Source organism: Aureobasidium pullulans (assembly GCF_000721785.1).
Source record: "Aureobasidium pullulans EXF-150 unplaced genomic scaffold scaffold_7, whole genome shotgun sequence".
Taxonomy (NCBI): Eukaryota; Fungi; Ascomycota; class Dothideomycetes; order Dothideales; family Saccotheciaceae; genus Aureobasidium; species Aureobasidium pullulans.
The window spans coordinates 170,067-183,312 of record NW_021941027.1 but is presented as its reverse complement, the minus strand read 5'-3'; the positions used below and the strand labels follow the sequence as shown (position 1 = coordinate 183,312).

Below are 13,246 nucleotides of genomic sequence, written 5' to 3'. Positions count from 1 at the left end.
CCTTCACCTTTGAAAGGCACAAGATCACATTCATAACACAGGTCAAAAGAGCAAGCAAAACAAACTTGTTTCGAATTTGGAAGGTTACAAACTATCCTACAAAAGCAGTATGATGAGACATCATCCCTGAGAAGAAGTGAAGGAAGAGAAAAAAGAAAAAGGAGAAAACACAAAGGCCCGATGATGAAGAAACGCACAGCATCCCTTGACAACAGCCTCCTCCATATGCTCCAAACCAGAGACTAGAAACTCCCCGTCCCAATGCTCCCCTGTTTTTGTTGATTGGTCATTGTGAGTAGGTCATGGAAATCATGGCATCATTCTGGCGTCGCCACCGATACGAACAGCGCGCTTGTGCTTGTGGACGTGCATGTGGTTGTGTTCGTCTCTCTTATACTGACCACCACAGGTGCCGAAAGCACTGTTGCATCCAGCACTGCAGTACTGGTCACTGGAGCCGCAATAACCGTGGCTAGAACAGCAGTCGCCGAAGCTTGAGCCCTTACAGGTCACGCCATTGCCGCAGTTGCCTTCAGTAGAGACGGTGAGCGCGTTCGAGTTGGACGGAGGGGCAACAGCAGTGGCCTTGGCGACAAGAGCCGAAGTCTTGAACGTGGTGGCAGGCTTGCTGGCGGCGGCGGAAGAGGCAGGAGAATAAGAACCGTCACCAGTCTGAGCAGCCTCTGCGGCGGGAAGCTTGACTTGCTTGACGACGGGGTTGAGGTTCTTCATGTAGTTGGGAGGGCCTTTGTAGTTGCTGGCACTGCATTGATCGTTGATGTCTTGGCACTTGCCTTCCCAGATCTTGCAGCCAGAGTGACCGGTAGGAGGAGCAGTGTCGTAGCATTCCTTGGACTGAGCCCAGCATGCGGTACTGGCGTTCCAGCAGCCTTCCTGATCGTTGTATCTGGCGAGCTCGATACCGTTCCAGTTGCCATTGGTGATGATGCTGTTGCTGGGAGCAAGACCTTCGGTCTGCTTCTGCTGGGAGACTCTCAGCTTCTGGTTGCCGACCTTGGCGGAAGATGAAGGAGTGTAGACGGAAGGACCGGGCATGGGATAGGGTAGGGCCATCTTCTCATTCCAGATGTTGAAGCTGGTGGCGGGCTGGTTGTAGTCGACGTAGCCCGGGATGGACACAGTTGACTGAGGAAGCTGGGTGCCATCAGAGTTCAACCAGACTTGGGCGCAGCCAGCGTAGAACTGAGGATCACCCTTGTCGGCATTGTGGAGGGCAAGCAGCTCGGGACGAATAAGGTAGTAACCACCTTGGAGGCCTTCGGGAACCTTGACGCTGAGGTGGCCATTGTTGTCGATGAGCTTTTCGGTGCACCACTTGCCGGCGGACTCGTCATAGCCTTCGTTCCAGATCTTGAACCAGCCATCACCGGTGCCCTCGTCGTCGATGGCAGATGAGACCTTCTTGAGGTAGACGGCGCAAGGTCCCTTGTGGGAGATGTCGATGCTGCCGACCGATGGGTTGTCGGGCCAGTCGCGGTACTCGAAGCTGAGGGTGGAGCCGCTGTCGACCGAACAAACACGAGCGACACCCTTGGTGCCATCAACACCGCAAGCCATGTCGCTGCTGTCCAGGCTGGGGATGGGATTGGTGGCAGTGTTGGGATCCGAGGGCATGCGGATGCAAGTGCCATCGCCCTGTGAGAGATAGATTAGCATTGAACATCGCGCGGCTGGACGATCAAACATCTACTTACTTGAGCCTGGCCGTCGACATAGAGTTCGGCAAAGAGAGTGTGTGCGTTGACGCTCTGCGCAGCCATCAAGGCGAGCACAGGAGCAATTGAAGAGATCTTCATGATGGGCAAAGAAAAGAAGTGCAGTGCAAACATGGCAGAAGAGAATACGAAAGGGTTTTAAAAGAGCGTGGATGAATCTGAGAAAAGAAGTGTTGAAGGAGCGTGATGGCAGCAGTTAAATGCTGGTGCGTTTGTACAAAGGAGTGTGGGTGACGGAAGTTCAAAGGTGCTTCGGGAAGGAAAGCGCATAGGATTGGTCCAACTATTTCAAGGGAGAATACGAGGACGGACATGAATGGAAGGTGAAGGTTGCTCTGCCACTTGCCTCTGTGCGAATTTCACAAACCAAGCATCTGCGGTGTTGGTTGTCATGCACCTAAGACATGAAACATTTGGCGGCGCGCGCAGGCGTTTCAACCACCACTCTCGTGCACACTGTGCTCACTGATCTCACAGGGCAGCCTGTTTGGCAAACGATAGGTCCTGCTTGTGCATGATGACAGCCACTACCCGGATATTGCAAGGAGTGTGGTTGGTTCGGGAAGGAAGGTTTCAAGGTTGGAGGAACAGCTTTCCCCACGTCTGAAGAAGATCAACAGATCTCCGCAACAAACGGATGGCGTTTCGGCGCCAATTGCAAACACTGCACGACATCCCAATTTTATGAGGCCAATCATTTGCGAATGCCTCTGCGTCAAGGGAGTGAGATGAGAATGAGAATGACTCCTTTGTACCAGTCTGTATACCACGACCTGTGCTTCCTTGCTTTTCTAAACATCGCCGCTAAACGCCTATTCAGGGGTATCCATCAGTCTTCATTAAACAGTTCCACGTCTGTGTAAAGAGTGTTCATTTGCGAGTGCGGAAAGGTGTGTCGAAACCCTGCCATTTGTTAGAATTCTTGTCGTCTGCAGAAATCAGTGAGAGCTCACGTAGATGGGAGTTCCATGGCAATTCAGGACGAAGACGACGTCCGGAACGGTGATGGTCTTGCGGACGGTGCATTCTGTACGGCTTGTTAGTGAAAGAAGGCAAAATGATGCAGCCGTAAGTACCCAGGATAGCGCAGATGTCATGGAGAAGCTACGTAAAATGTCAGTCATCAGTCATTTGGATGTTGGGTGTCATGGGTGGGCACCAGCTTCAGTCTGTCCTTCAGTGCAGCACGAACTTCATCATAGATGGTAGCTGAGATGCGCTTCACGCCACCGCGGCGGGCCAAGCGTCTGAGTTTGGGAGTGATTAATGCATATTCGAGGCGCTATACAAGTCAGGTACTTACCTGATCGAACCCTTGGTAATGCCGTTGATGTTGTCGCGTAAGATCTTACTGTGGTAACCGTTAGCAGGGTCACCCAAGTAGCATCGAGATCGGATAACGCACCGATGGCGCTTGGCAGTGGACTTGCCGAGTCCTTTACCGCCGAGGCCGGTGGTGGTCTTGCCCAAACCTGCAGGCTGGGTTGAGCCTGACAGACGAGCCATTTTTAATGCGATGTACAATGCGATGCTCGATGCTCAAACGGGGGAAGACCCGTTAGTGAGTGCGGTGAGGGTGCGCCGGAGTGAAGTTCAAGTGGAGGAAAGCTCCCCGACGGGTAGGGCTGAATTAGCCGCTGGAAATCTGACGAAAAGAGTAAGGCGCGAATGTGATTTTCTGACTGCAACTGCGTTTTCGCGCGTCAGATGGTCGTTGTCTGTGAAAGGCAGATTGTAGAAGCTATCAGAACAGTCGCGTCAAGAAGCAACGAGACAGAGACCAACAAAACAAGTAAGACGCGTCACTGTCTTGGAAAGCGGTTGTCGTCGAGTTGTTGGAATTCGTGCGCGAGTTGTAATCCGATCAGGCACTTTTATTGTTCACTTCCATCCAACAAAACCATCGACTTTGTTGAAAGACTCAGGTCGACATGGCGGACGCAGATGAGGATGTCATTCCACGTGGACCGGACGTAGGGGACCTCGATCTATCAGATGAGACACAGGACTTTCGCTTCCTTCTGAACTTCTCGTGCGCCTCTATCCCATCCAACAGTCTGGTTGACATTTCACTGATATTTCACAGCAGCGATGATGCGAAGATTCCGAAAAGAGGTGAGAAGGACTTTGAACCTCACCACACAGACCTTCAGTCGAAAACACTGGCAGATTCGAGGGATGCTATGCACACAGCACTATCGTTCCAGCGTGTGCATCAACCGAAGAAGTATGTTCTGGCTCACTACCATCCGGAGACCAACATGGCGTACACAGAGGATCCCAAAGGACCATTGTTCAAGAGTATGGGGAAAGTTTTCCCTGCCAAAGAAGATCCACTCGGACCCCGTACCGCTGGAGAGAACAGGATCTGGTTGCTTCCGGAAGAAGTCATCTATCTGCTTGAGCGAGGAACTATTGATGTTCGATGGCCAGTGGATGAGGACGATGAAGATGGTGAGGGCTTGCCCATGAGTCTTCAAGGCGCGTACGCTGCGTTCTTGGGCATGGAGGGTGACGGCGAAGGTGCTCTGACTTTCGAGAAGTATTCTGTATACTCTGGTTTGAAGAGATCAGGCTATACAGTCCACAGAGCTCCGAGCTGGGACGGTCCGGGCAGTGATCCTGGAGACGACTGCTATCCGCCTGTGCAAGGCACGTCTTGGAGCCTGGGCTTGCTCAGGGACAAGTGGCAAAGCATGTTCATCCCTCGATCCGCAACAGAAACGGAGCAGAAAGCTGGACCGTTGGTAAAACCAGGGCTTTATCGCAATTATGGTATGTGTTTGCTGGCACAATGCTTGTGTTTTCCTACTAATATGTTCAGCTGAAATTTATCGCCGTCTTGCAATCATCCCAAGCTACGATCCGACATCCAGAACAAAGGATTCCGCAAATGCGACAGATCCTGCTTTCAGAATTACATACCACCTGTGGAAGCCTGGCTCAACAACTTACAAGAAAAGCGACCCTGGCACGCCTGACTTCCGCATCGCAGTCATCAATGCTAGAGAGACTTCTGTTCCAACGCTTGCCCAGCTGAGTGCTCTTATCGACACTCAATCATACGAGCCACCTCGTAAAGATGTACAGCTGTATCAAAAGTTGCGTAATGGATACAAGAGCGTTATCCTGGCTGTTGTGGATCAAGGTGTTACAAGTTATTTGAGGCTCGCAGATGCAGGATTCTGCAGAGAGAAGCTGTTCGATCGCAAGCCCCCGGCTGCAAGGAAAGGTGGCAAAGGTGGAAACTGGAAGAAGAACAAGCGATAGATGAGTAGGAGGTATGACTTTGAGAAGCATTGCCCTCGGTGAACGCTACCTCTCATGTCCGGATTGGCCCAAGAGGCGCACGTCTGCCTGGCAATTTCTTTGGGAAAGCGCGTTCACCCACTTCCTGCCTCCGGCGTTTCCCATTTTGCATATTTGCCAATCGTTCTACCCTGCTCCCGCTCCTCTTCAACCTCATCGACGCTCGGATCCTCCATTGCGCATTTCATTACCCTTAGTGCCAATTTACTTTCAAAGCATTGCCAAGATGTCGGATCTCTGTTATAACTGCCATCAGAGTATGTCGCCCCAGATTTTCGGATCAAGCTATGAATCTAGACTGACACTTTTAGTTCATCTGCCTCGCGTTTGCCAGCAGGCTCTTGAAGAATGCTTGAACTGCGGTGCCCTCGGTCACACTTGGAACTTCTGCCACCTGGGTGCTCACAGATTGCAGCCTGACTATAAGGTAAGCTATCTCGCCCCAGCCATGTCTTTTTGAACAAGGGTCACTAATATGCGCTCAGTACTTCGCTCTCTGCCACAACTGTCAGAAATGGGTGAGTGTTCGCTGCTTGTTCTCAACTAAGAGGTCGCCCAATGATCGCTAACTGTGTTTGTTGCAGCACCTTCCCTTGCCTTGTCAGGAACCTCTGGTCAAGTGTGGTGGCTGCGAACAGCTCGGCCATCGACGTGAATACTGCGCTCTTGATCCAAGCCCCAGCGAGCTGTTTACAACCAGCATGAGTGCCTTCATCTCACACAGTCTCACATCCGGTAACAGTCAATGGATCATGCACAACGCTGCTCTGGCGAACGAGATCTACAACATCAAAATGGGAGCAGTCATGGACACGCTTCAACTTGCTGCCAACAGAGCCAATGGTGAAGAGGTTCGCCGCTACCTGTCCAATGCCTACCGCGGCACGCTGCACCCTTCCGGTACCCACGGCCTTACTTCAGCAAGACTTTCTGCATCAAGCCAGCCACCCGCTCCTGCTACTGCCAACACCGAGAGCCAGAGCCTACCTCTGCCACGCCCAAGCATTCCTCCACAGTACCATGACCCAGACCATACCCTCGCTCCCATCCAGCTTCACAATGTCAACACCCCCCAGCCAAGTAGCTCAGAAAGCTCTGCTCAAAGTGCGGAACCTGCCCCTGTTACTCGTGCCTCAGGTATCCAAACCAACCACGCCTACGATGGTATCTTCAGCTTTCGGACCTACGAGGAGAACGCTGCTGACGAAAGGCAAGTCGGAACTCAGAACGATAGTTCAGGTGACGGAAGCATCACACCAAGAAGCTCTCCTTGCGATGCTCGCGCCAACTCGATGGAGCCCGAGCACGAGTTCTATGAGGGGGGTATGTATTAGCCGCTGAGGTCATGATGTTGCAGCCGCTCAGAGAGTCGGTCTATGGATGCAAGGGTTATCACGGGAAACAATGCATGGCTTGACACAACATAGCTAGAGTACGTCACATTGCTGAATCGCAAAATAAGAATGTGTGTGTTTTGATCCGTGGCTCTGGGACTGATGTGCCGTAACCTTGCTCCAATGCGTGCTTGTCGTGCTTGCAATTTCTGGTTTGGGTTTAGGGGCCTCACCGGCTATATTCAAAATCTAGACGCAGGGCTTCCAGGCCCATGGACCACAATCTTGACCTGTTGTAGAAATACACAATGCTTGTTGAATTGGTAGACGGACACAGGGAGAGCACGGAAGATTTCCGCTCTTGATGGACAAATCGCCATGTCTGAAAAGTACCTTGAATTTTTGCAGCTTCTTCAGTCGTCGCTGGCAATGGGTGAGTGCTTGATATGTGTGTGTACGTGTTGTGATGGACGACAACAAAGGTCTAGGGCCTGTCGATTCTGGTCGGTCACAGCATCACAGTGTAGAATATCACGCAAATTACACAACAAGAATGACAGGATTGACAAAATCCTTGCTTGACATGGTAGACGGCACGACCAGACTTCTGGTATACTATCATGCCATGTGCAAAATCGTATCAGCGATCAAGGTTGCATTGCCATCCATCACCATGCAGATTGAGACAATCTGGTATGCATGTTCAGGAAGGTAACACGAAATCTACAATCCGGGGGCATATTTTCGCTGGAGGAGTAGCCGCGCGATGGCGATGGACAGCCAATGAAGCGCGGGGTTCGGTAGGTATTTGTACGACATTCCGGCAGATGGAGTAACACAAAGGTCTCCCCAAAGACTGGTCTGGGTAAAATTGTAGAAGCTGAGTGGACGGGACTCGTCCAAGTATGAATTGCCGAGTCGAAGGCACGATGGAGCCGAATTGGCGGGATACGGTCTGGCGGTTGCGGTTAAGCAAACCAACCGGAGCAAGGAATGCGGCTAAGAGAAAAGTAGGGGACAGCGTGTGACAACGACATCAGGAGAGACGAGTGAGCCCTACCGCTCAGCGTTGCATGTTCGGGTGAAGAAAATGGACGGTAAAAAGTATCGGGAGTCGTGAGAGTTTGTGGGACTTTGCGAGAAGTGATATGGACTGGGCTTTGGAGGGCCGGGAGGCACAAAAGGCAGTGCGAGTAAGATCACATGTCAAATCCGTGGGTTGGATCAACAGCTCGGGCGGCATTCGGGTTTGTAGCATGTGGAGCAGTCGGACCGTGTCGGCTTAATCCAAGAGTTGATATGGAAGCAGGCTGTACTCGGAGTCGCATGTTTGGTGACGGCCACGGCTCAAGAGGACCAAGGGCCCGGCTCCTCTTTCTCCTTCCCTTTCCCTCCCTCCTCCTTTCCGACCGACAGTCCTTCTCACCTGAGCGATTGCAGCTTTGCACAAACAGGTATTGCCGTCTCTCGTTGGCGCCTGTGCTTCGATAACAGTTACTCCGCAAAGTTCGCTATCTTCGCTTTCCCTCGGCTGATTGAGCTACTATCGCCGAGCTGGTAGCCGACAGTCTTCAGATATTCCGTTGCTCCGTTTCTTCGAGCAGCACTCTCTGCGTGCCTCCAGGCCTGCTGTATCCAAGTCGTGACGCGTTTCACGCACGCCGCAACCATTACTTCCTCAGTCGCCCTCGCCAATTTGCTCTCGGGGCCCTCGGTGCCGTCGCCAAAGCGCCGCTTCTCCGTCTCTCCCGACGGCAGCGACGACTACGATGGCCGGCCTCGCAAGAGTCCCCGTCCCGATTTGGTCTCGACTGTAACTCCGGCTCGCCCTCTTCCCACTCCACAAGGCTTCACCCAACCCTCACCGGCGATAGCTCCGGGCTCGGATCAGGCATCCCGGCAACAGCAAGCCGGCAACGCTCAACAAACACGGCATGCCCAAGCACGTATGCGGTCCTCGATAGCATGTGCTCGCTGCCGGCGATCCAAGGTCAAATGCGTCAACAGTGGTGTCGGTACTCCTTGCCGGTCTTGCGAGGCTGGAAACCGGGAGTGCACTTACCCGGTGCCTGTTACCGGTGGTCGCAAGAGGGAGAACAGTCTGACCGGACCTGCTCCCAAGATTGATCCCATGACCGAAGAGGTATGCCCTTTCTTCTATGGCCAGCTACATGCAGGATACTAACTGCGTGTCAGATCCGGAAGTCCCGACAGCAACGTAAAAGTAATGCCGGCCTACCAGGTCAACCCTTGCCCACCTTCGTCGAACCCTCCATCTTACCCTCGGATGCTTTGGACCCCAACGTCTTGACACCTGCTGTCTGGAAGGAACTGGTAAGATGACCTACCGCTCCTGCATAACATTCTTCGCTGACCCAACATCTAGTTCGACATCTTCCAGCTGCACTTCTCCGCCGACCTCCCCTTTATCCACCCCCCAACATTCCTCAAACCTCTCCGCCAGGCCAGCTCCCAGGCCCAAGCATCTCAATACCGACCCTATACGAACGTCCCTGCTCCTCCAGTACAACCACCTGCACCTACCGAGTTCTTGTTGGCCTTCTTAGCATTGACATCTCGCTTCCACCCCATACTTGTCGCCCATCATTCATCACGGAACGCCAACCGTCCTAGTGACCCTCTGATAGCCGCCGAGTTCTATGCCACGGCAGCCACAGCTCAGCTCAATGCCGTTACCACCGATAGACTGGGTCTGCACGACATTTCCACCATTCAAGCCATGCTGATGCTGGCCTTGCACGAGTGGGGCATGAACCGAGGCCCTAAAGCTTGGGGTCACTTAGGTATTGTTATTCGTTCTGCTCAGGCTATGGGATTGCACTACGAAGAGGAACTTGACGATCAGCCTCTTTCTCGCTCGTTACCATCTCGGGCTGTCGAGCAGCAAGGCTTTGTTGACTCTGGTAATGCCTCGCCCGACAGCGCGACTTGCCAGAACGATGCTTTCGTCAAACAAGAAGTCCGTCGTCGTACTCTATGGGCTTGTTTCATTCTTGATCGTTACTTCAGCAATGGCAAATACAGACCTCAGGGTATCAACGCCAAGGACTTGCGCATTCAGTTGCCAGCTAGCGAGCATGCATTTTTATTTGGCGAGAAGGTTCGCACTCTGCTTCTGAGCGAGGATAACACCTCTAGAGCAGAAGTTCAGAGTCAACGTCGCGCTTCCTTAGCCACCGACCCGATGAACCCCGCTTACAAAAGACCCTCACTTCCAGATGGTAACAACGGAACCTCCTCTCCTGGAAATTCCGAAGGCCGTTGGGAGGTTGGTCCTGATGAGGGTTTGATCAGTCGATATATCAAAGTCCTGGACATACACGGTAAAGTCATGCGCTGGACCTGTGGAGGAGGCAGAAAGTAAGTCAATCTGATATCTATGCTATGATTGATTACTGACCAAATTAGACGTGATGCTCTACCACCATGGAACCCACAATCCGAGTGGTACGGTCTCAGGAAAACACTCGAAGACTTCAAAGTCGGCCTCCCTAGACACCACTCCTTAACGGCACAAAACACATCGGCGCACATCAACCTCCACTCTTCAACTCCCTACGCTCTTGTGCACCTCACTTTCCTCCTCTCTCAACTTCTTCTCACCCGCGAGTTCCTCCCCTTCATTCCTTTCCGACATGGCAAGCCATCAGGTCCCCTCGATGGCTCACGCTTCGATACTATTCCTTCACCACATGGCTTCTGGGAAGACAGCGCTCGCGAGTGCTTCGCTGCTGCCCGTGACATCGTTGACTTGATCGGTTCGTTCCAGGAATGGGGCGTTGTGGTAGAGACTCCCCTGGTTGGCTTCGCTCTCTACAACGTTGCATTGCTTGGTGTTTATGTCATCAACTTCCCTTGGATGGACACTCAAGGTTATCTTCGTCGCACCGCCAAGGATGACGGTGTTGCTTCAGGTGCAGATGCTTCTCGTAAAGCTATTGAGATGCTCGCCTCGATGAAGAATCGCCTATACATGGCTAGCGGCTGGTTCCAGACCGTCAAACGCTCACACAAGTACTTCTCACGGTTGAGGAAGACATGGGTAGATTCTGCAGCCAGATTGCCTGGTGTCTTCCATGATCAGAGCATCGCCACTGCTCAGCTACACCCTCCTAATGCCGAAAGCACAAGAGTCCTCTTAGAGAGAGCACTGAAAGACTCGGACGACTCTGGAGATTCTGATATTGACATGTCGGATGCTCTCGCAGATGGACCGAACGGCGCTCCTGCTCCTCCGAGATCCGACATCAGTAGCCCTCGTCTTGGTAATACACCTCCCAAGCAATCCTTCTCGACCCCAGCCGAACAAGCACAAGCACATGCACAGCAAGAAGAACGTTGGAACGCTATCAACAGTGTTGCAGCAGCTGCTTCTGCCGTGGCTGCTGGTAGGAGTCTGACACAATCAGCGCCTGGTAATAATAGCAACAACCCGCACTTCCGCTTCTACAACGCATTCCCTCCAGCCTCGGCTTCTTCTACACCAGGCAACTATCCAGGTCACGGCTTCCGAGCCGCATATGCCGACGCATCACCTCAGTCACATTCGCATCCTCAGACACCAGCTTGGACGCCTTCAAATGGCAACTCAAGAGAACCGCTGCAAGGCATACATGCTTTCACTGGTGAGCAACGGCGGGAAAGCGAGGCACTGGCTGGTGCAGCAGTGGCAGCACATGCCGCACACCATCGCCGCACCTCCTCGGATCGCGAGATCAAGGATGTCGAATCATGGCTCTCTGCATTGGAAAGATCTTTTGGCGCTGATGATGTTGCTGCTTTCGTCGATGGTGTTGAGTTTGCAGAATATGCCGCTCGTGGCTCACGAGTCTCACGCACGCCTGGTTGGCTTGCAGTCATCTGGGCTCGATAGTTTACTTCTTCTCCTCTGTCCATTTCTTTCGGTGACCTTTACGGGTATAGGAGCAGGGCTTCTGGGTTGGTCGGAACAAAAAATGATGTTATGATTTTGGTTTTGGTTTTTCTTAGTCTTTAAGGGTCGTGGCAAAACCCACCCCCTGGCATAGCGATACGCTTATATTGTTTTCGTTTGTTGGATAATCTGCAACTTTCTGCTTTTTGAGTAGATGAAGCAAAATTTGGGTTTCTCTTCCTCCGTTCTCTTCCTTGCCACCCACTCCTGTCTTTTCATTATCATCACTATTCCCAAACTTGCTTGTTCTTCTGCACGAATGCATCAAACGACATTGGTTTTCTTCCAGTCACGAGTTGAACATCATTGCCGTCCCAAGCTTCTTTACCTTCTGCAGCCATGATCTCTAGGTTTGTGAGGAAGGATGACATGTGGGGAGGTAATCCGACATCCTTGAATCCTTGGATTCTTTCCTCAGGTGACAACTTGACGTGGGTTATTTTCTTGGAGAGGTGGATGGACAACTTTTCTGCAATCTGTCGTGGTGGTGATGAGTTAGTAAGACGTCCCAAACATTCAGAGCAGTAGGGTTGGATTGGAGGGCTGGGAAAGAAGGGAAGGGAGGCTTACTTGATCGTAGGTCAAGAGTTCGGGACCTAGGATACGGTAGCTGCGGTTATGAGGGGTGGCATCCGTGAGGGTGTGGAAAGCAACTCTTGCTATATCCTCTGCACTGGCGAACGGGATTTTGCCATCGGCACAGGCGGAGAAGATTGTGTTTTTGTACTTGATTGTTTCGAAATGGCCTTGACCTGGGGAAGAGAAGTTTTCTGTCCACAATGATCACGTCAGTCTATAGCTTTCTTTACATTGGGGAAAGGAGAGATGGGGGAGGGAAGTAGGGATGGTGCATACCCATGAACCAACTTGGTCTCAGTACGCAATATTCTAGCTTCTCTTCATAGAGTTTCTGCCATATTTTGCCGTGGTATGGTCCACCCATCTCAGCTGTACTGCCTGAACACAATACAAATCTCTTGACGCCATATTCGCTATGTGCAAGATCGATGAATTTGTTGAGCAGTGGTGCTGGTTCGGCTAGCTCGCCACTGAGTAGGTAGATGGCTGTGATTTTTTCGGACCTAGGGAAACGATGGCTGAATGCATTGGTCCAGGTGGTCTCGTCGTTCCAATCGAATTTGACGGTTGGAAGGGAAGAGGCTGAGGGGCCACGGCGAGAGGTTAGGAGAAAAGGGATGTTGGCTTGTTGTAAGAGGGCGGCGAGGTGGAGGGATGTTTTTCCCGTGCCGCCGGTGAGGAGGATGGCCATTGGTGCTTTTCTACAGATAGTGTTTTGATAATGATACTTTCTGAGGAAAGGGTCTAATAGTCTTCAACTGCTGTGGAGAGATTTGGGAGTAGGAAGCTCGAGTTTGATGGAAGGACCTGCTTTTATGTAGTTGAAAATACTTCGATACTTGCTAAAGGATGCGGAGATAGTTGGTCAACTTTCCGTCCGGACGAGAAGTGGTCATCATGGTGATCGAGTAGGTGAGCAGACGCTGTGGTGGCTTAAATCCGACGGGGGTCGAAAAGGGAAATTACTATCTCCGATGACATTCAAACAAACCCCGCCTCCATACAGACCAAGGTCAACTCTCCTCATTCGTGTCATGTAGGAAGACCGGGAGCTGCCAAGACGCAAGATGTTCATATACCTCTGGATCATGGTTCTGTGAGGTAAGAGTACGTCACGTCGATGAACGCAGCTTCCTGTCTGTTGTTACTCGAGTAGAGGCAAGAACACGGAGCCCGACGCTGCACCTCAAACCTCGTTCCATTGAATCTTTCTTCATCATCAGCAACCGGATATCTACCTTATCAATCCAGAACTATCACTTCTGCATTGAGACCGAGAATACTTGATACATGCCATTCATCCTTCCAAAGCCCATTTTCGGCCCCGCCTTCAT

The 13,246-nt window shown here is 51.9% G+C and overlaps 6 protein-coding genes across 6 annotated transcripts; 3 read left to right on the top strand and 3 right to left on the bottom strand.

The window, feature by feature from the left end:
- Positions 1 to 309: 309 nt before the first annotated feature.
- On the bottom strand, positions 310 to 1,817 carry M438DRAFT_271239 (glycoside hydrolase family 61 protein; the record flags this gene model as incomplete). The annotated part of the gene is made up of 2 exons (XM_029900467.1): positions 310 to 1,656; positions 1,716 to 1,817. The coding sequence occupies 2 exons, from the start codon at positions 1,815 to 1,817 to the stop codon at positions 310 to 312; spliced, it is 1,449 nt and encodes a 482-aa protein (XP_029761457.1).
- A 927-nt stretch (positions 1,818 to 2,744) lies between these two features.
- On the bottom strand, positions 2,745 to 3,242 carry M438DRAFT_316668 (uncharacterized protein; the record flags this gene model as incomplete). The annotated part of the gene is made up of 3 exons (XM_029902707.1): positions 2,745 to 2,983; positions 3,040 to 3,087; positions 3,142 to 3,242. 3 exons carry the CDS (start codon positions 3,240 to 3,242, stop codon positions 2,860 to 2,862), a joined length of 273 nt encoding a protein of 90 aa, XP_029761456.1. The 3' UTR covers positions 2,745 to 2,859.
- Positions 3,243 to 3,667: 425 nt separating this feature from the next.
- Positions 3,668 to 5,006, top strand: M438DRAFT_271401 (uncharacterized protein; the record flags this gene model as incomplete). The annotated part of the gene is made up of 3 exons (XM_029900475.1): positions 3,668 to 3,768; positions 3,823 to 4,511; positions 4,561 to 5,006. The coding sequence occupies 3 exons, from the start codon at positions 3,668 to 3,670 to the stop codon at positions 5,004 to 5,006; spliced, it is 1,236 nt and encodes a 411-aa protein (XP_029761455.1).
- M438DRAFT_192894 (uncharacterized protein) lies at positions 4,899 to 6,612 on the top strand. The gene is made up of 3 exons (XM_029899268.1): positions 4,899 to 5,472; positions 5,531 to 5,563; positions 5,630 to 6,612. Exons 1-3 carry the CDS (start codon positions 5,020 to 5,022, stop codon positions 6,377 to 6,379), a joined length of 1,236 nt encoding a protein of 411 aa, XP_029761454.1. The 5' UTR covers positions 4,899 to 5,019; the 3' UTR covers positions 6,380 to 6,612.
- Positions 6,613 to 8,327: 1,715 nt separating this feature from the next.
- On the top strand, positions 8,328 to 11,273 carry M438DRAFT_271475 (uncharacterized protein; the record flags this gene model as incomplete). Its single annotated transcript, XM_029900483.1, has 4 exons — positions 8,328 to 8,522; positions 8,576 to 8,713; positions 8,766 to 9,760; positions 9,809 to 11,273. 4 exons carry the CDS (start codon positions 8,328 to 8,330, stop codon positions 11,271 to 11,273), a joined length of 2,793 nt encoding a protein of 930 aa, XP_029761453.1.
- Positions 11,274 to 11,329: 56 nt separating this feature from the next.
- On the bottom strand, positions 11,330 to 12,603 carry M438DRAFT_391309 (NAD(P)-binding protein; the record flags this gene model as incomplete). The annotated part of the gene is made up of 3 exons (XM_029909073.1): positions 11,330 to 11,809; positions 11,904 to 12,085; positions 12,189 to 12,603. 3 exons carry the CDS (start codon positions 12,601 to 12,603, stop codon positions 11,561 to 11,563), a joined length of 846 nt encoding a protein of 281 aa, XP_029761452.1. The 3' UTR covers positions 11,330 to 11,560.
- Between the last annotated feature and the right edge of the window lie 643 nt (positions 12,604 to 13,246).